This window comes from Rhamphochromis longiceps, linkage group LG4 (assembly GCF_057381845.1).
Source record: "Rhamphochromis longiceps isolate RC_006_pf linkage group LG4, R_longiceps_female_GT1.1, whole genome shotgun sequence".
Taxonomy (NCBI): Eukaryota; Metazoa; Chordata; class Actinopteri; order Cichliformes; family Cichlidae; genus Rhamphochromis; species Rhamphochromis longiceps.
In genome coordinates this window covers 29,592,240-29,618,633 of record NC_140560.1, presented here as the reverse complement: position 1 = coordinate 29,618,633, position 26,394 = coordinate 29,592,240, and the positions used below count along the sequence as shown (strand labels likewise).

General features: G+C 39.9%; 1 protein-coding gene across 1 annotated transcript; it reads right to left on the bottom strand.

Annotated features, from left to right (window-relative positions):
- Positions 1 to 994: 994 nt before the first annotated feature.
- On the bottom strand, positions 995 to 25,298 carry ttyh3a (tweety family member 3a). The gene is made up of 15 exons (XM_085404393.1): positions 24,961 to 25,298; positions 24,368 to 24,590; positions 21,590 to 21,759; positions 18,901 to 19,012; positions 18,527 to 18,747; positions 16,016 to 16,111; positions 15,336 to 15,408; positions 14,422 to 14,497; positions 10,330 to 10,385; positions 9,612 to 9,704; positions 8,774 to 8,866; positions 7,929 to 8,065; positions 6,502 to 6,675; positions 5,999 to 6,074; positions 995 to 2,168 (listed from the first exon to the last, which is right to left on the bottom strand). Exons 2-15 carry the CDS (start codon positions 24,491 to 24,493, stop codon positions 2,097 to 2,099), a joined length of 1,575 nt encoding a protein of 524 aa, XP_085260519.1. The 5' UTR covers positions 24,494 to 24,590; positions 24,961 to 25,298; the 3' UTR covers positions 995 to 2,096.
- Positions 25,299 to 26,394: the final 1,096 nt, after the last annotated feature.

The window sequence follows — 26,394 nt, the reverse complement described above, 5'->3', positions numbered from 1 at the left end:
TGTCTCAACAGCACAAAGAAGTGCGATGACCTACTGCACTACATTTAAGGTTTCTTTAATTTTGAAACACAGCATTCAAGCTCAAGACGACCACAGTGTTTACAAAAAAGTTACATCTACAGTGATTTTTTTTTCCTCCACAAAAATTTTAATGAAAAATTTAAGTCTATTTACCATATTCACATTAATGAAGTAACACACGGTGCTTCTACAAATCTAAACTAAAAACAATAAACTAGCAAACCCAATAGAAAAAAAAAGTTGTTTAAAAATGTAGAAATTAAAATGCCAATTTCACAATTTTTTCTTCATTTTGTAATAGTTTATAACCAGTATAATAGCATTGCATTACAAAACAACAAAGAGTATGACTATCTAAAGGAGAAAAACTGCATCAGTGTAATAACATTTAACAGAATATAGGTGGTTCGAACCAGTCAGGCTCATTTTCTCAACAGACTTTAAGTAAAGAGATTAAAAAAACAAAACAAAACAGTAAGGGTTGTGCTTAACTTGTTGGCACAGTCTCAACATCACCTCTTGTACTGATCACGAAGCACATCTAAGAAGCGAGCTGAGGAAGCAGAAGTACAAACATCTCACTGCACGTTGCAAAGTTTGTCATGCTTCAACAGGAAACGTAGCAAAGAATTTTCAGATTGTACAGAGAGCACAGTTGTTGCAATCCCTTCACAGCATCCACTCACCCGTAACAGTTTTTGATTATAAATGCTAAAACACATTTGAGAAACACTGCACTGCCTATGCATGAAGCTTCTCCTGAAATTTCTGTTGAGATATGCATATTTTCTTTTTATATACACATTTGGATTAAGAGAGTTAGTCACTGGGAGGAGGAAGCGGTTTCATTTTGCAGGGAAGGGTATCATCGGATATAGATGTGTGTGGACAAGTCCCAGTTTTGCTAAGGGAGCACATGATTTTATTTAACAGGAACATGGTTAATGCATACTATCCTGAAGTGTGTAAGGGGAAATAAAATAAAAAGGAATATAAAAAGAAATCTCACACACTCCCCTGCTTCACCATCTCTCTCTCTCTCTATATATATATATATAGATAGTTAAAAGTGTCTGCTTTTTTACTGCTTCCAGTAGTATATAAAAGAAAAATTAATCATCTCACTAAGTGCTGCTTCCCTACAACACAGTTCATCTTTGTCCAATCCAAATTATGAGCTACAATCACAGCTTCACACAGTCCTGGCTGTGTAACAGGGGCTCAACACAGTCTGAAAACAAACAAAAAATAAAACACGCACACTCCACAGGAAATAACAGGGTCTCGAAAGGAAAAAGAAAATAAAGTTCTCTTTCAAAGGACTATAAGACGTGCAATACTGCAGGAAAGCGGTTTCCAGAAATCAGGTTTAAGACAAAAATGCAACAGCAAATCCAAGTGTGTGGTGCATGTGTCACGTGTAGACATTAAAAATAACAATACCTTGTACTTTTAAGCCAGTAAGCAGAAAGCAGTGCTGAGGAACTGAGAAAAAAAAAAGTTTTCTTTTTTCCTGTATGTTATGCTTTAGAGGAGACAAAAAAAATACATGAACTTAAAAAAAAAAAGTTTGTATGAATGTGCAATGTATTCCTCTCCGAGTATGGTACAGTACTTTACAAATCAAAACAACCAGTAGTAATCAATGTTAGTCTATGAGCATTTCCAGAGTCCTTGACACAGCAATGCTTGTTAGATGTGACTGGTACGTGTCATGGTGCATTCATAAAGACAAAAAAAGAAAAGAAAGATTCAAAGTCAGCCCTGGCACCATCATGTCAGAGTTAATTTCCCAGCACCAATGATGATTCGTGCAGTAGTAAACGTAAGCCGAGGAGATGTAGACAAGTTCCTGCACTCATAACTCATGAGATGAGATTTGATGGATGTCCCAAAGCTCTGCTTCAACCAGCCAGCGAAAGCACATTTGGTTTCATATATTAAGTCAAGTCAGGCAGCAAGAAGCAAGAGACTGAGAGAAAAATTATCTATGGGGGGAAAAAAAAGATGATGGAGGGGCTTTCTGAGTGACTTCAGTGGCATCAGTGCTGCAGACCAGATGAGCCTGTCGGGGTCTAATGCGCTGGAGTGTTGTTGGGATCTGGTCGACTGTTGGCGAGGTACTTTGCCCGCATGCTGGAGGTGTACTGTGAAGAAAAACAAAGAAAAAAAGAAAAAGACAATTCACATCATGGTTTCACTTTTTTCCAGGTACCACTCCTCAAAAATACTTGAAACCACATTCTGTGTAGGATTCAAAAGGCAGATTTTTACCCTTACAAAAAAAAAGAAATAAATAAAAAGAAAAGGTAAGCAGCAGCAGAAAAACAAACAGACATACAAAATACATACATGTACAACAGCTACAGAGTACACAGACATCAGACTAGAAAGAGCTGGACGCAATTTAGGATCATTTTGACCCTCTTATCCTGCCAGACTTCGTGCTCGCTTGCAGGGCCAAACATTCATATAGATTTAGGATACAGCCATGCGTTCTTTGAATACAGGTGATGCAAACACAAAGGCTGCATTTCACACTCCTGTCGAAACACTTGGTTGGCACTTTGTCAGATTTTGAGATCAACCCTCAGAGCCGTCCAGACAGCCTGCTGATATGAAAGCCAAGTATTTCCAACAATATGGGCTGAAACATCAACACTTACCATGCACGTTTAAGTAAAATATTCAACATTAGAAGGGCTGTAACCATAGGCTATATGTTAAAGAGGGACAAAGCCGCTGTGCCGTTACTGATGTGCCATCAGTTATTTAAGTCCTGCTATAAAGCTTAGCTGAGCATTTTCACTGTTCTTTTTTTAAACTAGATGTGATAAAAGGGACAGATGTGACTGTGTAACTGACAGATACCACACCTTACACCCCCATGCAGCAGTGATTTATTAATTAATAGGTAGCCACGCCCTGAAACATGCAATGCTGGATTCTTTCTTTTGCCTATAATGGTGATTATAATTTACACAACGTAAGACTTAAAAAGTGTCTGAGATAATTAATTCATCAGGATATGAGTCACAGATCAAAAAGGAGACGAGGTCAGTTTTACTAAGGACTTCTATACTGCTGGACTCCGACATTTGCTCTCGGCTCCAGACTTTTTTCGGGTAAAGTAACTGCCCCCTTCTGGCTATTAGAAAGAATGCGGGGTTTAAACACTTGTGCACTGGGCTCACTTTTAAGACTTTAAAGCTATCTGCAGGTTTTATACGCAATCTATGGCTGTAATTGTCTGTCCATCCATTCTCTTCCACTTATCCAATTCAGGGGGCTGGTGGGGATGGAGCCTATCCCAGCTACAACAGGGCTAAAGGCAGGATACACTCTGGACAGGTCAGATGGTGGGATTCAAACCCAGGACCTTCTTGCTGTTAGGGAACAGTGTCAATCACCATGGCAATAATAATTTAGGTTAAGTTTACAATTTCATTGTTTTTTTGTTTTATTTTTTTGCAAAAAGGATTAGAATTCTGAAAATAAGTTATGAAATGTAATTTAATCTTTCCAGTTTTACTGAACAGTTTAAAATCTTCTAGGCTGGGGAAAGTTATTAAGGCTGAACTGTCTGTAAACATTGTCAGCACCCTGCATTTTTCTTACTAGTTTGTCTCAATGTTTCGAGTCCAGAAACAAAATAAAAATAAATAAATTAAAAACAAATATCAGTATTTTCATATTTTTCCCCCACGATGCATTTCTTCTCAATGCAAGAATTCAGGCAATGCTGGATTCAGTTCAGAACACCGTCATTACTTTCTCATCCACATTGTCATAAATACTTACAGAGACTAACAAGCACAGGTGTTAACTATTCGTTTACATACTCAGTAACCACTGTAGTGATAATGGTGGTGCTTGAGAATGTAAAGAAATGATGGATGAATTTGTTTTTATCATCAAATGTAGTGTCAGTGAGGAAAATATTAGAAAATAGAAAGACACTAAAGGTCATACCAAAGTCAGTACCTTTAAGTGATATGTCCCTGCTTTACACGCCAGTAAACAATCCTAAAATACTTTAAAATGTCTACTTGTAACTCCCATGAGATCACCCTCGAAGCCAAGAATCAAGACAAAGCACATCCACATTATCACTGAAATGGTTTAATGGACTTTTAATTTAATGTTGACTGTTGTTGACTCATAGATCATGGTGTGCCTTAAGGCAGAGTTACAGCTTCCTCCCAATATATCAGAGTTGCAGGGGGTAAATGGACATGCAGCCTGGGGCCACAGGAAACAAACATCAGGTGAGACACCAGGTAGGACATTTAGCAAGAGTCGGGAGAGAGGGGGAGTGAGGGTGAGGGGTCCATTAGATCTGGTGGGTCCTAAATAAAGGGTGAGTAGAGCTGGGAGCTTGGGAAGTGGTACAGGGGAGGAACAGGCCAGCAGGGGGAGGAAGCGGGCATGTTTAGTACCTGTTAGCATAGCAGATGAGGTTACCAAAACGATCTTGAACTCTCCGAAGGCTTTAACTGCCAGCAGTGACCGCTGTTACTGTCCGCAGCAGTCAAATACAACTGTATGGATCCGCAGAAGCAAAAACAAAAACGACAAGAAGAGAGTATATAGAGAAGATACACAAAGCAGTGTCGAGGTCCAGACAGACACACAGACACCGGGGAGAGCAGGAAATCTGGTGATGTTCAGGCCAGGTATACGCAGAAGGGAAAGACGAGGTTGCCTCGTGATACAAACCAACACCATTTTAATAACTCTTCGGCATCAAAACACATGCACAGGGATTTATAGCATTGTGTTATGCCATTTGTTTACATTATGTTTACTCAATGAACTTCTGATCACCAATAAAAGCAACGCACTATGGACAGTATGCAGGATTTTTCTCCTCTCTGTAACTGTTCAAGTGACACACAGAAAACACTGGTGACAGCATGGCACTTCCATTAGCTGTGGTAGCTTTTCTTTTAAGGGTTATGAAGAAACTATACCCTGGACGGGTTCGAAACTTCAGAGAGGCAGAGAAACATTCATGCACACATCCACATCTGTGGGAAATTTAAAGTTCCCTATTAAGTCACCTTTTGGATTTTTAAATTGTGGGAGAAAGCTGGAGCTTCAAGAAGGAGAAAGCAAGAGTTCTGTCGCCCCTTCTTTTAACAAGATCAAGTACAGCACAGCACTGCTAAAGCTGGGAGAGACTGATTAAGACTCAGAAGGGTGGATCCTTAAAAAAACAAAAACAAAAAAAAACAAAAACCCAAATCAAAAAAACAAAACAGTTCCCAGAGACTCATCTCTATAAGGCTTATACTAACAAATGAGCTTTTGTTTTTTGGCACGGCAACTGTCACAGCATAAAGTTTCCAAAAATCTTTTAAGGAAGTCAGGAACTAAATCTGGCGGGTTCTGGTGAATTTACTGGGGTTTTCCACGACTAACACGGAAACCACAGCTTCTTCAACGATTCACAAAACAAAGAAGTGATTAGAGCTTTTATGTAGTAAAACTAAAGATATGGGTACTTTTTCTTATAACAAGAAATTTGAATAGGTTCTCTGTTCAAATACATTAAAAGAAAAATGTGTGTAAACAACCTAAGGGCAGAGGCAGGGGGTGATAACGAGAAAGGAAAGCGAGTTAAGCAGAGAAAGCGAACAATCTCCCGATAGTTTCATGGTGCCAATGCCGTTAAGCAAAGATAAACATCCATCAAACAGTCAGTGCATCATGTGCAGTGGAGACAGATGCTCTGAAGTTCTCTGTCTCTCCTTCCACCTTTTTATGTCCGCTTACCATTAATTAATTAAACTCCAAGGAAGCATCAAAGTCACACGGCAGTATATAGACACCACCTGTCTAGTTAGCTTCATTCAACATGTCTCTTAAAAATAAAGTTAACAGTTTCTAGTTTAGTTCTTCAGTTTTTCCTCTGGTGTAAAGGTGCAGACTGAATACTTTTATGAGGTGCTTTGACAGGAAAAACAACACTTACCGAAGGTGGAGGAGACTCTCGTCCTATCAGTGGTGTGTTTTCACAGCGAGAATTAGGGAAGTTGGCATTCTGAGCCCTGAAGGGGAAAAAACACGATTGGATCAAACTCAGTGACCACACAACTACAGTGTCAGTACTCACAAACAGATTTGTAGATTTGAAACCATACACTATAAGCATGAAAATCTCCAAGTAAATTATAGCGATAAAAATCATCATTCCCTCCTCAAGTTTCCCAAAATGTGTGCATTATTCAGGAGGCAGACGGCTTTGATTTTCACAGGTATCACAGCTGGAGAACACCAGCTGCATCTGCTGCACATAACATGGCTTGCTATAGGAGTAGAGCTCTGTCTGGGGACAGATAAATTTGCTCCTGAATACACAAGGAATCTAATGTCAGCCTCACTGTGCATAATCTGGGCTGTCTTGTAAAAATATATCATCCACCCCTCTTGCCTTTAATGTGGTTTTCCCTTTAAATTTCAACAGTAATGTCTTACATGTACTCTGTGACGGGTGCGTTGCTGACGGTGTGGGCTGCAGCAGGGATGGAGGTCTCGCTACCATAGCTGCTACCACAGCTGTACAGGCTCGGCATGTGAACCCGGTACAAATTATCATGGTTCTGCCTCCCTCCATGGCTCAGAGACTCGTCCTCACTGTCCTCCTCGCTCCTGCAAAACACCACACAACAATATAAAACCACCACCAGGGGGACCCCGTGTCCCATCTCACTGATAACAAAAGAACATAAAGACGCCACGTGGTCACGTTTTTCATTAGTCTGAGTCACATTCTGATTCAATTTCATCTCTGCTTCGGGAGGAGACAATAAGATAAGGTCTCTGCTTTTTGAAGCAAAGAAGATGACTCAATTAATTGGCCCTGCTCCTTCAAAGAGCCCTACTTTTGCATGTGATTTTTAACAGACCAAGAAAAAAAAAAATTACTTCTGCAAGAACAATGGGATTCTATTTGGTTCTTTTCAAACATGGAAGCTCAGTAGTGTATGAGATAACATTAACTGATTAAACATGGCCTGTCAAAACAGAGCAACAATAACGCTGGCAACATGGAGCCTGTCTCCCTCTAGTGTTCCCACAGGCTGATTTCATGCATTTTTAATCCATGACATCATGGAATCTCATTCAGAGCACTTCACAATACAATCACTTGATTCTACATGGTCAGGAAAACTGTGCTAATAACTTACTGACAACACTAATGCACTGGAAATGCTAAACTTCGATACTAAAAGCACATCTTGATAATGACCTGCCATTTCAAGCTGTTAAGTAATTAGCTGCATTATTACAGCAATAAAATAAAACAAGCTTGGCAGGGAAACTGAGAAAAACAGACTGGTAGCATGTAATCCCTTGCTTTATAACAGGAAGCTCTAGCTGAGATCAAACTGATGAACATGCCCCCCCAATGATAAGTTAATTATATGGAGCAGCTGAGCTGAGCCTGAGAAACCACATTCCTATTAGCAAACCATATCTGCTGTTAATAAGAGAGAAATCAGAATGATTTCACCCCACCCCTGCAAAAGACCAAAAAACGTAGTGAGATAGCACATTTGATGGGGGTTTAACAGGAAGTAATCTATTTGAGGATGCAGCTAGAGCCTCCTGGACCTGTACCAGCAGTGAACAAAAACCAGTCTATCAAGCACAGACAAACGCAAGTCTTACAGAAAAACAATCATGTTTCTCTGCCCATGTAATTTCTTTGTAATGTAAAAACAAGTGGCTACATAGACATGCAACAAATTCATGATTAATTAATGGGCTTTTCCTCTTGAATTATTTCTCACTGTATATAAAGTCCTCAATATAAACCTAGCTTAAAAGCTTTTGCACCACTTTACAAGGTCTTTCTGATGAGGACTGTGCAAACTGTATGAGGTCAATGAAAGTCGTACCGCTTGCCTCTCCAGGTGTGCGGCACACTGCACACAATGGAGCTGAACATGAGAGCAGTGACGAAGGAGAAGAGCACGAGGTAGATGAGACCCTCAAGTCCATCATAACAAAGTCCCGTCATGGCCTGGACGTAGTCCTGTAACAAGCACAGGTGTTCATTTTAGTTTTTGGAAGATTTAAATAGGTTCAAACTGTTTTGTTTATTTATTTTTTGATAAACATAAGGGGAAAAGGGCAAAATAGAAGGGAAGAAGTTAAAAAGGGGTCTTTAACATGCATCTGCTTTGACTTCTTGTTTAAACTAGGTCAAACAAATGAGATCACAGTTGGCAAACTAGAGAGGAGCAGAGTAGGTTTTCATCTTTTCATCGTGACTGAAAATTTTTGACTATATGCACTGCAGGAAAGAAAAAAAAATTGTATTCTGCTAAAGTCTCTCTCTTTACATAAAATAATTGTGTTGCTAGCCAAGGAACTCTTTGAGAGAGACGAGAGCAGATAGCACCGAGAAAAGTGCTTCACTTGCACATGTGCACTTGGAATTTGGAAGCCACTGAGGGACAATCTTCCAAAGCACAGACATAGCCAAGTACTTGTCATTCAGCCAGCTTCATAAATGGTACACAGCCAGCATCAGTTGGACAAGAACTTGCATACAGGAAAGGAAACATTATTTATGATGGCAGGTGTAGTCAACTGCACAGGCATAAAAGACGGGCTGCTTTATACAACTAAGCTGCACTACAAGGATGTCAGTACAAATCAAGTCCGCTGGCCCTTTTTCAATCAGACAACGAGCAACCCCACAGTTAACAGTGTCTCAGTTTGTAACTCTTCTACTCACCATGTGCAGGCTGCGACAGTCCACCAATGCAGTGAGCTGATGTAGGCTGATCTCTGTGGTGTTCAGTATCCTCTGGATCTCTTCCAAGCGTCCCTGTAAATTAGCGATGGGAAACTCAAAATGTGCACTGTTGAAAAATGGCTCAATGGCTTGAAACCACAAAAAGAAAACAAAAAAAAAGTGGAACAAAGTAAAAATCAGAGCAGTTCTCATTGTTTACCTGAAAACACACTACACAGTAAGTTTCCTCATCCTGTCTGTTAATAGTTTAAACACTTGACAATGGAGAATGAGATAATGTGATTATTCAATGCACATTTATGAGGGATTTGTCTCGCTTCACTATACAGCAGTACAAAGGAGCCAGAGCTGAAAAAGCAGATTATAATGTATGATACATTTTAATGGACAGTTCCCTTTTTCCCTCTAGTTCTTTTTTTTTTTTTTAAGATCTGGCAGAAAATGTCTGATTGCCAGATAAAAAAAAACAAGTGTTTCCGTCACCTCAGCAAATTTCACTGTGTGGGTATGTGAAGTGAAATATGCCTCCCTCTGTTCCCTATGTCAGCTCTCCTTTAGGCCTCTGTCAACACAGAGTAAGGACCATCCCTGGACAATAGCATAGTGTTGTATTGACAAGGGCCAGTGAAAGCCTAATGCACATAATGCAGGTCCCAGGTGGGCTGTCAGCAGGCCTTTATGTGGACAGGTGCACTTCACTTCTCTGCAGGCCGCACAGGCCCCATTCACTTGTATGTTGTGTCATCACAAACCGTTAGAGATACCATGTAATGTGGGACTACAAGTAAAGGGTAATTTATTGGTGTAGGAAACATACCTTGGTTTGTATATACTCTCTGGTGGCAGATCGAAGCAGTTCAAACACATCATCCTGCATTTCCACTAATGCTTTGTGGCTCCCGGAAAGCCTCTGAAAAGAAAAAAAGACTGAATATTGTAGCAGTCCAGCATATTTCAAAAGTATTTCCATTTTTTAAATCAGTGCCAGAGGCTTTCAGTGGCTGTCTCCTTTTGTAGTCAAGCTGATGTCTTGTGAAATCACGCTGAGTTTATAGAGCTTCAAGGCTTATATAATGCATATATAGCGCTTCGTTCTCTATACACAAGGACTAACAATAGATGCCTAGCTTTAGCTGCACTCAAAACTTCTAATTTATTCATGGAGCTTGAGAAATTAAATGTAGGGACTCCATTAAAGAAAACCGCAGTTTCACAGTAACTGTAACTTCTGTACAACATCTCTCATGCCCAACACCCTTTGAAGCAGCCCCACACTATCACCATGGACGTACAGGAAGTGCTGCTCTGCATCAGCTTTCCTGCTGGCATAATGAAATGTATTGTATTGGAATGGAATACATGGAAAAAATTGCTTTGAGGCAGTGCGAGTGGCCCATGGTGCCTACTTGCATTCCTCCTAATAACAAGGTCATACATCATGCAGAAAATATGTCTGTTGAGATTTTAGCATTATGAGCCTGAAATGGTTTGGTTTAACATGCACAAAGATGGATCTAATAACACATGTAACAAACCTGCTGGAAGGGATTGCTCTGCTCCAAACTGCAACTAAGGTAGTACTGAAGGGTTTCTGCAAGAAAAAACAGAACACATATGAACATGTTGGCAGAGGCACAAGAAGTTACATGTAGGGCTGCGGCTAGTCTTTATGACGACATAACTTGAAAGCGGTTTTAACTGCCAAATATGTGAACTTTTAAGTTTCCTCAGGATGTTTGTTCTATTCAACTGCAAAGAGGTTAACAACATTTGTTAGCTTATCATATGGCAAATGTGGCAGCTTTTTCAGCTGCTCCCTTAAGGCCAGATGCCCTTCCTGACGCAACTGTTCCAGGGATATGCGTTTGAACCAGGAATCTTTCATGTGCACTTGTTCAGTTTGCTCATGTATGAAAACAGACATGCATGTTGCTTATTATGTATTAATATTATTCTTTTTATCCTGATTGCATTACTGTTATATTCATTATTCTTCTTTGTCTTTTATACAATGAATATCTAGCCTGCAACGTAATTAATTACAGGCACCGTTAGCTTCACTGTTTGATAAACACTTTTTTATAAAAACAGATATGACAACACATTCCACTTAACTCAAAATGCACTAAAAATTAGAGCAAAATATATTCACAAACAACCTGCACATAACCTATGAAAGGAAATCCTTGCTTTCATAGGTTGAGACAAATTAAGACGCTTAAAAAAAACCCTACCATCAAATAGATTTGTAGCTGATTAATCCTCTAGCAGCAGCTAAAAAACTGCTATATCACTGTCAGATTTTGTAACATGGTCCAAATGTCTTGCACATCACAATAAGCTGACCTTAAAGGGGAACTAGTAAGCTAATGTCAAGGACCATATATTATTCTTGTAGTCTAGTAATATAGCTCTGCATGATTTACAGTTCAAAAACAAATGTGCATTTATGCAATACTGGGCCTTAGTGCGTTATCTCAGTTCATCCATTGTGTGAAAGTAGTTATTAAAGCTCCTGCCCCTTTAAAGGTTTTTTGTGTTTAGCTTTCTTGCACAACAGATCTGTAAAACTTCTGTGCTCACAACTTGTGCCGACTGCTTGCAATGACCATGTTAAGGATATCCCTCCCCTTTGACGTCAAGCCGAAAATAGACAAGTGCTAGAAACAGCACAATTAGAGCAGCATGAAGCCTGAGCTTTTGACTCATGAGTTTATTTGTGCAAATTTGACCTTCGGTCTTAAAAACATAGCCATGTTTGAGAATCTACTTTTTCATTGGGAAACATACAACAACAACAACAACAAATTACTAACATAAAAAGTCAACTTACTACTAGTACAAGTCGGAGTCCAGGAACATTAAGTACACAGAGGTATTCAGCTGCTAACTTTGTGTGTCGGCCTTTTAGCACTAGCCAGGCAATGCAGCAGGTTTCTGAATGTTTATTGTGAACCCCAGAGTTCAACAATCAAATTTTATTTATGCAATTTCAATTTGCAACAATGGCCTCAAGGCTTTACCAAGCCTAAAGATCCTACAATGTTAAATACTAAAAGAAAAAAAAAAGAAAAAGAAAAAAGAGAGGGCTGTGTAAAGGTGGGCATCAGATTCTCTGCATGATTATCAGTACAAGTTACCACTTTCAAAACATGAGATACTGTCAAAAAGTACTGATTATAACTACTGCAGGACAAGACAGCTATGGCTTTTTTCTATATTTCTCATTCTTGCATCACTGTGCTTCGTCTTCACAGAGTCACTGGTTCAGACATTAAGATTCAAGGCCAAAATATACTATGTTACTGTCTAGTTTTGAGTTATTGAATGCTGCCTTGTAAGACACTGATGGCTACTGTAACTATGAACAAGTTAATCATGAGCTTTGAGGTTAAATGGAAATGTGTTTTTCTCCTAACGCAGCAACACTTGAACAATCAGCACTACACAGCCAAAGAGAGACTTAGGATTAAGCCTTTACTGCAAACAGCTTCAGGAAAACAACACCTCTAGAGTCATTGTTAAATTACAACATGACCATACTTGCAACTGCTTGCAGTACACGATGAGCCAAAGAAGACTAATTAATTTTTCAGACTTTCGCTTGCTATTACCGGCCACTTCAGTTAGGTTAAAAATCACAGAACTGAGAAGGAGTGGATGAGAAATGCTTTTGCGTGAGAGCGTGACTCAGAAGCAGTGGAATACAGAAACGTCCACGGATAGAGGCAGTAAGAACACCACCAACCTGACACATGGTGTTAGTGACGTCCAAACTCACTGCTGTGTCAGGAGCCTTTTCCCACACAGCTGAGCATGAGAAGCGAATTTCCGGCATTTAAAAGTACATATCAGCAAGCTTCTGTTGGTCCAGCTCTCACAACTACACCCACACATTTATATCAGGAGGAGCAGATTTCCTGAATTCTGTGGATGAACTACGGATGCCTCATCATGGGGTTGGGATCAGTTTTTGTGTCACTTGGTATCAGAACATAGTTAAATGATGACTCAGTTATGGCTTTCATGATCAAATAAATATAACGGACAGGAAGTGGGTTTATATAATTTTCACAGTATTATGCCATTTCCCCGTGTAGAAGAATTTGTTTTGCTCATAACTCTGTGAGGAACCCTCAAAAGAAAGGACAACAAACACGTATTGTTCAGTATTATGATTAGAGCCAGTGAGCCATGCCATCAAGATAGCTTTGGCATCCAGTCACTGCACTAGGTTAGATTTTTAGTAGTCAGAACAAATGAATGAGTTGCACTGTGAGTATTCCCAAACACAAGGATGTGTTGAAAACCAGATGTCATATAGACTAAATAAGCAAATGTTCACAAGGAACCAACTTCCTCCAAACACAGAGGGATCAAACGCACAAATGTAGCCGTTTTGAGCATTTATGGAGTTTCTGGAGTTCAAGCCTGCTCAGAGTCGCAGCTCATCTTTGTCACTGTTGCCACCATTTGTGTTGAAAACAAACCATCATAATAATAGAGAAAAACCGGCTGCAGCAGAACAAAATGCAGCCTAAATTTCTCTCTGATAAAATGCCTAACAACCACACAATGAGAAAGCACACGCATGAAAAATAACATTGAGTGTTGTTGAAATGATGCTACCACAACCACTGAGGGGAGAAAAGCAATAAATCCAGTGCTGTAATAACACTTTGTGGTATCCAGAGATTTGTCTAGTCCAATTTCATGAAGGCAAAAGCTGTAAGGGAGAAAAAGACAAACACAAGAACCGAGTCTGGACTTACAGCAGTTTTTTCCCCCCACTTTGTGTTAATACTGTAATAGCAATATACTTACTGCCTCATCACAGTAATAATAAGTGAGTTCCTTTTTTCTGCTAAATAGTTAGCATGTGTTTAAGAGAAAAAAAGCAAAACTGAAAACCCCCACACTGCATAAATTAGCCCTAGGGTAAAATAAAGCGTTAAAGCTGCAGCATTATACAGTTCAGTGCATAGTGAGCCAGTGCTCATTGTTCAGATTAACCATACAACGGAGCATTTAAAGCTAATGTCCTGGTTTCTGCCCAAAGCATGGCAATCTCCATGTTTAAGAGATTAGAAGAAGATATATTTTGTTAAGCTGATGTCAAATAAGGGATTTTAAGCAGAAATAGGAGCACCAAAATCCTTGGTGGCGCTTATAACGTGTGATTATGGGTCTTATTTCAGAGACACATTATCTTTTTCCCCCCTTCCAAGGACTGAAGGAGGATGCAGGAAATATACTGCGCCCTGGATACTGTGCTCCTTGGTTCTTATCTTCCTCATGCAAATCCAAGGCACTATTTTCCCTCTTAGATGTGTCCCATCATGAGACAGATAGGGCAATTACTAAAATCAGACAGTTTGAGAGCTGTCTGTAGTGGTTTTTTAAAAAGCAGCCCATTGTCCTTCTGCCCCCAATGCAGATGTGGTAGTAGTACTTGGAACCTGCTATGGTCTATGGAGAAGAGCAAGGATGACCCTTCAGAACAATGAGACCTCAGTGCAGCACAACAAAGCATTCAGATCCTGTTCTCTGCCCTTTCAAAATTCAGTTATTTTGAAGAACTTACTGAATCTTTACCACATAATGATCTTTATAAGAGGAGCTCATACCTTTATTGATGACTTGATACTGCTTTGTCACTTCAGTGACATACGTATCAGGAGATGCACAAAAGTCACTGGTGGTCTAGAAAAACAACACAAATTAGACTTATAAATGAAGAGGACTCAGTTGGTGACATTTGCATTCAAATGCAGTCAAACGCCATCACAGGCATGATTGCAAATGAATCATCATCTTTGATGAACTGATTGCAGCTTTAAAAAACAAAACAATAAACAAACCAAAAAATAAACACTTCATGTCGCTGGCTCCCTCAATCTCTGCTGAGAGCAATCAAACAAAATAAATTAAATAAATTAAATAAATAAAAAATAAGCACATTTAGGTGTGAACAGCTTGATTCATCTGCAGGGGAGGAAATCCTCCACAGGGATATTTAATTTGCATAAATAAAGATTAATGTTCATCAACATTTTTCAACCTCCTGGAAAATTCATTTAAAATGCCTCTTTAAATTATGTAATACAAAACAATATAAACAAAATATATGGATTTATTTTTTAACCTGAGTGAAGCAGCCAGTTTTACCACTTTCTGCTTCTGGGAGCACAAATTGCAATATTACCCCCATAGTGCATAATAACCAGTTATTTTGCTTCTAATCACACATCTTAATCAATATCATTAGTCTTAAGGATTTCTGTAATAAGTACCTAGAAAAATAAATCACCTGTAAATTGTTATAACTTAGTAAAAGCAGTTTCAATAGAAATAAACAGGTCCTGTGTAGCATAGTCCTTCTCATAGGCACTGCTATTTTCATGACTATTCAGTGTATTACTCCTTATATCTTGACTCATGAACTCTACTAGTTAAATGAAATAAAACTCTGCTCTGCAGCCACAGGCTGCCCACAAAAACTGTTTTCCCAACAGGATCATGCAGTGATGCAGAAACTTACAGCAGAGACAGCGAACTCCAGCCCCAGGGAGACCCAGCTGATTACCAGAGCCACTACACCAAATAGGCACACCCTGGGGAGAGAAAGGAAGTGAGAAGTATATTTAACCAGCAGCAGCTTTCATGTGCAAAAACAACTTAATCCACTGCAGAAAGAAAGATATTTAAGATAGAAAATTTGACAATTTATTCAACACACAAAGATGTGCAGATCAATCTTAAAGAATAGCATCAGCTGCAAAGGCAGAAGGATAGAAGAGGAAAGCAAAGGAAATCACCAACATACATACATGGATAGATTACATAAGCAACTAAAATCAGATGCAGCTAAACAACAATATTGAACAATATTGAGTGATCCAAAAAGAACACAGGATATCCAATATCATGAAGTGATACTGAGAGTCTGTGTTATTATGTGCAAAGATAGTACATAACAAAATAAATGCAAACCTGTCAGGCCAAAAATGTCACTTGTGTCAAGAGTAGTTATCAAAAATACTGATCTGATCATGATGTGATGCTCCCGTGAAATTAGTTTTAAAAGGGCTGAAATTTCAAACAAACTTTTTTGTATGAACTGAACAGTAATGAAGAAGTGGTTTCATGTATGGTAACCACCACTCAGCTAAATCATTTCCCAGGTCACAAGAGTTTCCCCTTGAATCTTGTGAGACTCACGCTATGAGTGTTCCTTTGGAGTTGCGAATGAGGCCAAACAGCACCAGAAGGCAGATGAGGACATCGAACAGAAGCAGGGTTATGTAGCCCAGCCACCTGTGAAGACACATGTCATTAACAACAAATGGTCAAAGCAGCACAGCTAACCATCTCTCAGTAAAGAAGTAATTCTCTTAACATCAGTCGCAATGATTTCAGCTTATCCTGTGTATTATAGGTATGCCTCCTGAAAGGTTTGTTACACTTGAACATGAAACCTAAAAAAAATAAAGAAATGAGAACCTGAAAATAACTGAGGTTAAGTCATACTTGTCTTGGGGCAACTTGTAAGTGACATGTCATAAGTAACCTAGAGGGCAACCCTGGTGTGTGAGAATTAAAGTTACCAGCGAATATTTATACTCATTTACTGAAAAGGATGTCAAAGGAGGGTTAGGGGCCAGATGGAAGAGCGAATTAGGAAAGCCCTCTGAGGACCCCCAAAATAAATGAATAAATAAATATCAAGGGACCAGTTCACCATGCATCTGGTGGCTGGGCAGAGCAGCCGGGGTCAACTCGCCTGTGGGTTCAAAGCCTTAAGGACTTGATGGTAGTCAGGTGCAGAAGCCCTAGCGGTTTCACCTCTGGCTTTCAAAAACTGGCTTTTGGTACCACTGAATGTCACATTTCTGGTGGAGAAGGAGTCTGAGGTGGTGAGTGGGATAATTGCATTAGATATCCCGAGCTTAATGGACAGCTCAGGCTACGAAACCAGTTTCCTGGAGTGGGGGATGAACTTCCATCAGGTCCACTCAGGAGTTGTCTAGGTGAGTGGTGGTGGGCAGGAGTGGGTATATTTGTAATCTCTGTGAACTTGTGTAGTGTTCTGTTTTTAGACTTCTGTGCCAACTACAGTTAGTGCACAATGAACACCATCTACAAGCATAAGTGTTTTTAAGTGTTTCAAAGTTTGATTATCAAATGATCAGATGCAGCCGTATAACTTGGACACTTGGGTGTAGAAAGGAGCTGAGCTGTGGTGCTGGCACAGACATCAGAGTTGAAGGGAGCTGTTGGAAGAGTCCTGTTGGACTTGGTTATCCTGTTTGACTCCAGAGACAGCTGAGAGATATTGGTAGCTCAAGCAAAGTGCAGCTCTGGCAGTAGCTGAAGCAATAGCTCACGTCCAAGGAGTTCAATGAGACTATGGAACAACTCATAGGAGGAAGTGGTGCTCTACTCTAAATTGGCCCATTGCTCTAAATGCAATGGGGATTGGGGAGGATTTCCTTAATACCGCTGACATGCCTTCCATAGTAGAAGCAGAGTCCGGGGGTGACTCATCTCTCGCAGGAGAGGAGGTCACTGTAGTTAAACATCTTCTGGGTGGCTAGGTGAATGAGGTTTGCCCTGCATTTCTTAAAACTCTGGATATTATGGGGCTGTCCACAACAGCTTTCCACAATGTTTTCTGCAATACTGATTAGAGGTCTGCAGCAGTGCCTGTGGATTGGCTGACTGAGGACGGGACTTCTGCTTGCATATACAAAAGGGTGGCTTGGCTCTCCCTTAGAGATAAGGCGAGTAGCTTGGTCATTTGGGTGTGACTCAGAGTAGAGCCACTACTCCTCCACAAATGAAGTGGTTTGGGAATTTGATTAAGCCCCAGGCAAGACCCAAGATTGGAAACCGTGTCCACCTGTTTAAACTGAAAGATGTGGCTGGGAAGAGCGAGGCTAATAAGCCTTTTTAGGCTGCTGTCCCTGCAACTTGGATAAAATAAGATACTAAAAGAGCACAATTTAAACAAAAATATATGCTTGTAGCTAGGTGGTAGCATTCCTTTTCTTCCCTGTAACTATTAAATCACATCTTTCGAATGCATGTAAGAGCAAGTATTATGGGAAAGGGTTTATTGTTAACAGACTGTGAACCTATTCTTCAAGGATATAATTGGTATATTTAACTGACACCACAATTCCAGGGTATTTTTCCTCTCACACTCACAGTTGTCCTTTGGGGGTGCTGCAGATATCAGCATAACTGATCCACATATAGTAAAGGCAAGGAGTCTCTGTAACCTTATTTGACAGAAATCTGTACATTCAGCTGGCTTTTCTGACCATGTGATAAACAAAGATATATTTTATGCATGAGAAAATTAAACACTGCTTTAATTTTCTAGCAGAGAAATGTAGTCCAGGCTTGCAATTTTTAAGCACGTCAGCTACCTAATTATGCACTGAATAACTTAAAGAAATTCCTGCTTGCTTGCACCTACCATTGCATCCTGCTAACTTGAATCACTTAAGACATTTTAATACAGAAATACATCCAACACAGCAGCACTGTCTAACTAGGAAAAAACTAACTAAATTTCAATGAAATATAAATGCTGTAATAAGCACCAGTAAAACAGTTCAATTTTTTTCTGCATCATTTTAATAAAATAGATGTAGCATGAGATAATTAGCCTGCTGTTATACCACTGCAAAAAGTGGTGCTTTGGCTCCACTGTCCCAGTCTTACCTGTACCAGTCAAAAAGCTCAATCTTGCCAGCAAACTCATCCAGGGAGATGTTGGAGTTTTCCCAGAAGGGAATCTCCACCATCCGTCTGACCAGCTCATCCAGCTGGCCCTGCAGCTTTTGGATGATGGACAGGTAGTCTGCATGCTGTGCATACTGCCCCTCAAGCTGTTGCAGATTGTCATCAACTGTCTGGTTCAGTGAGGAAGTACTGTCATAGACCTAGAGCCAAAACAGGGCCAAACAAGGCCATGATAAGAGTTCAGACAAGAAAAGCGGGGCTCACTACACAGCTCTAATGAAACTGGGGTTGCTTGTGGCAGCAAAGCGATTAATTATTAAACCTCTTGGTATAATTTGTGCACTGTGTCTTACCAACTTCTGCACTCCAGTGATCGTGCGGTTAGCATGGCGGAGAGAATACGTCATTCGATTCACTCCATCACAAGTCTCGCCGTTCCCATAGAAACCGACGGCAATACCAGCGCTGAAGGGAGACAAAAGGAAGGGAGGGGACACAGGGTGGTGAGGAGGAGGGATTAGCTAAAAAAGACACAGAGAGGAGACAGAGAAGAGAGCAAGCCAGGGGGACAGCTAGCCAGGGAGCGAGGCGTGTGAACTCTACATTAACCCTGTCGGTTCAGACCCCAGTCAACAGGCTCCTTTGAGCTTCTGCAGAAAGACTCCATACAGAACCATGGAAACACAGAGGAATGGACCAGCTATGCCCCAAGCCCCACACTATGACTGACAAAGGCTGTACTGAGGCAGGAGGTCTGCTCCCATTAGCACAGGCAGGCCTCAAGCTGCAGAAAAACAGCTCTCTCTAATGCATGAGCAACAGTTTCCGAAAGCACATCGATGGCAAAAACAGTTTCACATTTATTAAAATCCTAATATCATTGAAAACATACAGAATTAACTATATTTACAATAAAACTGTTTGATATATTCTAATATTTCAGTGATAAAATATCAACTCCAATTCTGCACAATAATAAAGATTTAGCTCTGACATCAGTTCCTGCATTGCAGATGTGGACATTTTGGAAGCACTTATGCTATGACATTCATCCTATAAACAGATTGTATCAGATGAAATGATTATGAATGAACCATTGTGGGTTAAAAGTGTTCAGCCAACAGCACTCAGTAGATCAGAAGGTTTTCCGTTTTCCTGGAGTGCTGCTAATCTCTTCCTCTCACACTCTGCAGTGTGATAAAGGTAAATAGGAGCAGCTTCACAGTACAAAACAAACTAAACTCCCTGGTGAGATGTGACCCTGTGGAAACTCTATACTATTCATAAAAAGAAAAAAAAAGTGAGAAGATAATCCCTTTATTTTTAAGTGATGCAGTTTCTTGTGCAATGATACTGTGATGCTGAGCGTGGACCCACTGTCAACGAACAAAAGCAAAGCAAAACAGAAATGTCAGATCTCTCCAACTTTTTTTCCCCCCTGCTCAGCATTTATGCGCGGGTAAAAGCGCGCACACAGATACGGTGATTGTAATGCAGTTCTTGTACTCATCAGGTCCCCAAGCTCTATGTGCTACTGTGAATCAAATGTGATGGCTCTCTTGCGGCCCATCAACAGGAGGAGGAAAACAGGAAACAAATTCAGTTTCCAAGGACAAAAACTGTGTCCAGATGGTACAATTCTTACACTATGCACTTAAAAAAATAATAATGTAAAACCTAAAAGTACATAATGCTCATATACTGTACATCCTCCTCTTCGCAAATTCCTGTCACACTGTTTATTCCCATCAGCACAGTTGTGGTGGCAACAATCCAACATACACAGGAATGCAACAGTTTTTAAATTATTCTGTATACAATGGTATGTGGAGGCTTTCAGTGTGGGTGTGAGTGATGTACTGCCTTAGATGGTTCAGGAAGACATTAGCAACAATACAGAAACCACTGAATGAAAACTAGGTGACTTGTAGCAACAAAAGCGAAACAGCTGTTAGTACTGCAAAGTAGGCAGGCCAGTAATTAGACTTTCATCAACTCTGTGACAAGCAATTGATGGGACTATCAACTTGAGGAAAGGATACTGCTGATTGACATTAGATCAGGTTGTAAATACATTAGAGAGTTACCTATGCAGACAGACCCTGACATTTCCACTAATTAATAACCATCAGATACAAAGTCTGGGCTTTATTTCGATGTGGTTATTTTCCAACATCGTAAGCACTTTCATCCAATTTTGCAAACTTAATATGATAATACCACAGTGAACCAATAAACTATAAAACTGCACAAATTTAGGTATTTATTGAATTCATCCCTATGAACTATGTCACAAAGGACTGCTTGTTTCAGCACGGCTCAACCCACTCTGAATCTGTAGCAGCTGACCACATTATTTGCATATTCAGCTAATAATGGCTTTAGATTGGTTTACTGCCCTTTACCAATGCTTCAAAGGCTTTATCTCTGGCTATGCAAATGCAAAGCAACCAGTACCAAAAAAAAAAACAAAACAACAAAAAGACAAATCTTAATGCCGAGTGCAGTACCTCCATTATGATTTGCTCCAAGCAAACTTCTATAACACTTCATACTGTTAATCATACTCTAAAACAAAATCAAATCATAAACCATGTGTTATCTGAAAACGCTATCATTGACTGAATTATTTCATTTTATCATTGGGCTCCTCATAACTCCGTATAACAATTTGTTCAACCAAACTTGGTTTACAAAACACTATTACAAAACAAGAAGAACAAGAGTAGCGCCATGAGTTACAAGCGCTAAATAAACAGTCACACTTGCCATGTTTTCCAAGCTTTAGAAACAAAGAAGGAAATTCATAAACACCAAAATGATCAAACATCCATTTCATTATAACATAATCAGAAAAACCAAAACATTTCTGGATTTTTTTGGAGTCATTTCAATAGATGCATCCTTTGCCAACTTCTGTGTTTGGGGATCTGACATCATGGACTGAACCATTGCCAGTGTTTAGGCTGTCTGTATTGTTCAAGAGTAATATGTTATCACCAACACTGTTTATCACCACTGCAGTCCCATGTTAATACTCACCTACAGACAAGCGTTGCAATAATGACACACCAAGCTGTGCAGCAACAGTCGGCGTTGGGCTGCTCCTCGTTTTTTTTCCGCCGGCAGCACAGCCAAATGGAATAGAAGAGCAGGAAGAGGAGGTCCAGAGCCAGACAGGCAAGCGCCACACCTCCCAGTAACAGGATTGACTGGTAAAAAGAAGAATGGAGTTATGGAAAACGTCATAGCTGTTACTGGTTTCTCCTCAACAACAACAACAACTGGGATAAAATGCTTTTAAAGTGTCCCACAATGGAAATGCACACGACTTCAAGTATGTTGCTATCTTATCTGAGTGCTATTTTACACCCAGTCTAAACAGTGGTGTGTGCTTCAATGTTAAACAGAAACATGAAGACAAAATAGTCTGTTGACTGATTTGCAAACTGAAAGACTTAACTGAGAACTTGATCTCAGACACAACTGCAAAGAGCAGCAAAAACCACAAGAATGTATAATGATGTACAATGTGATAGTCAAACCTCTCTCCACTAACTGTAGCTCTTCGTATGTAGGTCAGACAGAGGGCCAATGTGTTCACTGCATGCTCCTGAGGATTCATTGCTGGGGCAGATTTCCATCCACTTTTGTTTTTGTGAAAAACCCAGTGTTGTTCTACTCGTTCAGTTTCCCCAACAAAGCATCGCAGTGAATGACACGCCCTAGTGACCTGTGCAAAGCAGTGAGTGAACACAGCCAGCATTTGACTACTCCCCGTGTTCCCAGTGACATACACAAATAATGCCATGCCTCATCCATGCTGCTCTGCATACTTCAACCAGGAGGAAAGACTGTGATCATAATGAGGATTAATTTTGGTGCATCACATCTTTACCATCTGGGCAAGATGTAAGAATGACATACTCAAAGGTTGAATCACCTAGATGCAGCCTGAGCCCCATTAATGTCTCAGCCATCTGGATGAGTCAAGAATGTCCCTGAAGCTTGAGAGGGAGCATTGCACTGGCAATAATTAGCAGCCTGTAATTAAAGTCAGTCAATAATTATGGTTTGTAAGCTGTCCCAATGATAACACCTTTTATGTGCAGCACTTGTCATGAGAAAACTGAGAAAAGGAACATATAGCAGATAACAGCTGGATTACCCTTTTAATAGTCTTGTTAAAAGCAACAGGGATCTGTTACTTTTAAAGAGATATTGTTCACACTGAACTTCCTGAACAGCTGTTATCCAGTAGGGGTGTAACATTTCGCAAACTGGGACCAAAGGAATTCTTTTTTTCTCAAGTTGTGGCATGAAGTGAAATATGGTTTTTGAGAGCTGTTATTCTTTTGTTATATCCATCATATCCTACCAGGATAGCTGCTGTGAAAAGCTGTGAACTTTATACTCCTTAAAATGCTCACTTGCTCCAAACTAAAATCTAATCGCACCATTAAAATCAATGTTTAACTAAAGGAATTTGACAGCAGGTAACATGTTAGTTCGAACAGGGAAATAATCAGAAGTGAAAGTGTAAACATCCTTTTAACTGTATAAGATCTGGACCATGACCGTGAATTGCAGACGCATGTCTGGAACACGCCTTCCTCGTTTCAGAGGAATCGTGATTCACTTCTCGATTTTCTGAATCTTCTTCCTTGGTAAAAGGGAAACGGGGTTAGATCTTGATGCATCTCTTAAAGTTAACTCATGTCTGTAGATTTTTACACTTGTTTTCAAAATGCTCCTCTACATTAGTCTGCCTGCTCTTAGTAATCACTGACCCAGAGCTTTATTAAAAACCACAAAAGTACTCAGGATTTGGTAATGACGCACTTTCTAACACCAACAGCATAAAGAACATAGATAAAAAGAGGAATTTAAGTCTGTCGTCATAATTATAATTATTATCAAACCTTTTTGCAGATCTCTCTTTATTAAAACCTAAATAAAAACAATTACTTATCAGACTAGCTGTACCAGTTTCCACACAATTAAGGACTGCAAAGTGTTACCTGGATCTAACAACATGGCTTTCACAGATGATAAACACCATCTTTGTTGAACATAAATTCAAAAAGAAAGTAATGCATTGTTCATGGCAATTCAAAGGTATTTATTGATTAAAGGACAATAGAACTAATGGGTCTGAAGAAGGGAATAACCACCTAGAGCTGGGTACCTATAATGAACATAACAAGTTGCAGAGACTCTCCAAAACTCTCACTTTATGTGACCTAAATTTAGAAGATTCTATTTAATATTAATCACATGAACAAACACCCTGCTTTCCCTTCCCCCCAGAGTCTAAACTACTCATTAGACTGTGCAGAATCCTCCTTAACCCCTGCTCTCAGTTTAACCTCCCCGATGTGAGTCTGTTGGAATAAATATATTTTTCCTTTGGGTACTCCAGAGTCTTAATGCCCCCCATGTGGTGTAACAAATACTGACCATGATAAGATTACAGGGAAAATAAGACATAAGGAAGTGGTTGCTTAGGTCAGCTTATGTGGCCTGGATTACACTATACATTGCCAGCTGGTTAGTGTCTGGAAAGCTACACACACAGATGGTGTCAGGGATCAAAAGGTGGAGAGAACGATCAGCTGCCACCAATACAACTAATAATATTAAATGACAACCTTACAGGAAAGAAAAAAAAAAAAAAAACAGACTGTAGCCCAGCATGCCCAAACATGCTACAATTGCGAAATGGAGGTTTGGGATTTTATCAAACTGATACCGAAACAAGCACTTGATAATATCACAGCCCCAAGTGTGAGTCTAGGAACTTGTAGGGTATTATTTTACCTGTTGATACGTCCAGTCTTCTGGTCTGAAGTCACTGCTCGTTTGCTCGAACCTTAAGTTGAAATGTGGAAGTCTGTGCAGCAGGTTCACCCACCATGGTGGAGTGTAGCTAACCACCGCTGCCATGGGGAGCAAATGTCAATGAGATCCACGGACAACGGGCTGGAGAGAGGGGACGCTTCAAAGTGTAAACACGGAGGGGAATCCACCTCATACAGTCAATCTGTAGCCGGGGTGGATGACAAAAACACATGCAGTAATGTTTAAGTGTTTTCTTCACTCTGATAATCATAAACATTGCATTCATTTATTTTTTACCTACATATAAAATCCTAAATGCTTTCATTACATATTAATACGAGCCCGGACAAAACAACAGCTCGCTAACTTCACAAACACTGATGCAGCTAGCACTTAGCTAACCTTAACTACTCGATGTAAACCTCAGTCATGCTAGTTACTTTCTGTCAACTTAACTATCTCTGGCGTTGTGTGACAGTTGGAACTTTGCTCTAATGTTAGCTGTAATCTCTCAAGCACAGAAGTCCATTTAAAATCACATAAAATCTTCGTTTTTTAAGAGCTACTTATACCCGTAAAGTAGGTTAGCCAGCGTTAAGTCTGCTAACGTTAGCCGGTTTAGCTGCTAGTTAGTTGAGTCCGCTGAGAGTCGAGGAGGAATCAGAAGAACCAGTCTCTTTTGTTTCACTTGGCATTCTCCTCTGCGGTTTATTGCATCCTGCCTTGCTCATTTGATAGTTCCTCATTTCATCTCTCGCAGTCTTATCCCACCGCAACGACTCAAACTACCGAGCGAGATCTCCAACCAGTTATCGTTCGTGCGGGAGGCTGGAGCCAACCCAACTCGGCGACTGTTCACGACATTCACCCAGCTGGCAGCCAACCCAGCCCCGGCCCGCAAAAAGTAGCCCAACACCGTCGATATGTTTTAAAAAATAAAACATGACCCAACAGCGCCACCCAGAGGAGCCGCAGCGTAGGGCTATTGGGAGGTTCAGGTAATGTCGGAAAAAGTATGACTAGCTGTCTATTGAGTCATAGCTAAGAAAATTGTCTCCACTAAGGGGTTTAAGATAGTTAATTATTTTTTTTGAACAGCGGGAAGAAAAATTAAAAGTCTTGTAAAAGTAATGCAATAAACTTATCTAAAAAATATTAAGGAAGGAGAACAGAGGGAAAATGCCAAATTACACAAAATTACACCAGAACCTTGATGGAATTATGAAATCAGAACAACCTCCAACACCCACCAGATTGCATGTGGTGCTATCTAAAAAAAATCATCTGACTGATAACAGCTTAAATTGTCATGATGCCGATGAACCCAAACATGATGCCACGGGAGTAAAAGCATACTTGGACAGAAAAAAGACTCCCAAACCCACAGTGGGACACTATTAGTCATGGATTAGCCTCCCCAGAGCTTGGATCCAACATTACTGACAAAGAAAGAAACAACAGGCAGCCAACATCCAGAGAAGAGCTTTGAATATCCTTTAAGAAGCCTGGAGAAGTATTCTTGAAAAATGCTTTTACAATAAAAAATTACAGTAAAGTCTAACCATAAGAGACTTCAGGCTGTATTAAATAATGAAGGTAGTCGTGCCAAAAACACTGACTTTCAAGCTTATAGTATTCGGCAAGCACGGTTACAATTTGTATTTCATATTTCTAACAAAATATAATGAAATAAGTGTGGCTCAAGCCTTTTGCACATTATTCCTGAAAATAATGTGTATTGATAATCTGAGAGTGTTTTCTGTTTATTTTGTTTCATGTTTCTATTCTCTTTCTGCTTTATTGTTGATATCTACGACAAAACAACAACAACACGTAAAGATAATACAGCTAAAAACAGTGCGGTTATGTGTACAGCAACAACGATCACGTCAATTAAACTCTGCCTGTGGATCTTGTTATCCCTCAAGCTAAAATATAGAAGGAGCACGTGAAGGCACCATTGCTCATGCAGACAAGTTTAAAGAATGAGGAACAGAGAATAAACT

Excerpts from the sequence above, each read along its gene's own strand:
- ttyh3a (XM_085404393.1), bottom strand. The coding sequence starts at position 24,493 with ATGGCAGCGGTGGTTAGCTACACTCCACCATGGTGGGTGAACCTGCTG. Across the intron at positions 14,498-15,335 it reads TGGAGTTCGCTGTCTCTGCT|ACCACCAGTGACTTTTGTGC; the intron begins GTAAGTTTCTGC and ends TTGTTTTTCTAG. Across the intron at positions 8,066-8,773 it reads ACTGTCGCAGCCTGCACATG|GACTACGTCCAGGCCATGAC; the intron begins GTGAGTAGAAGA and ends TGCTTGTTACAG.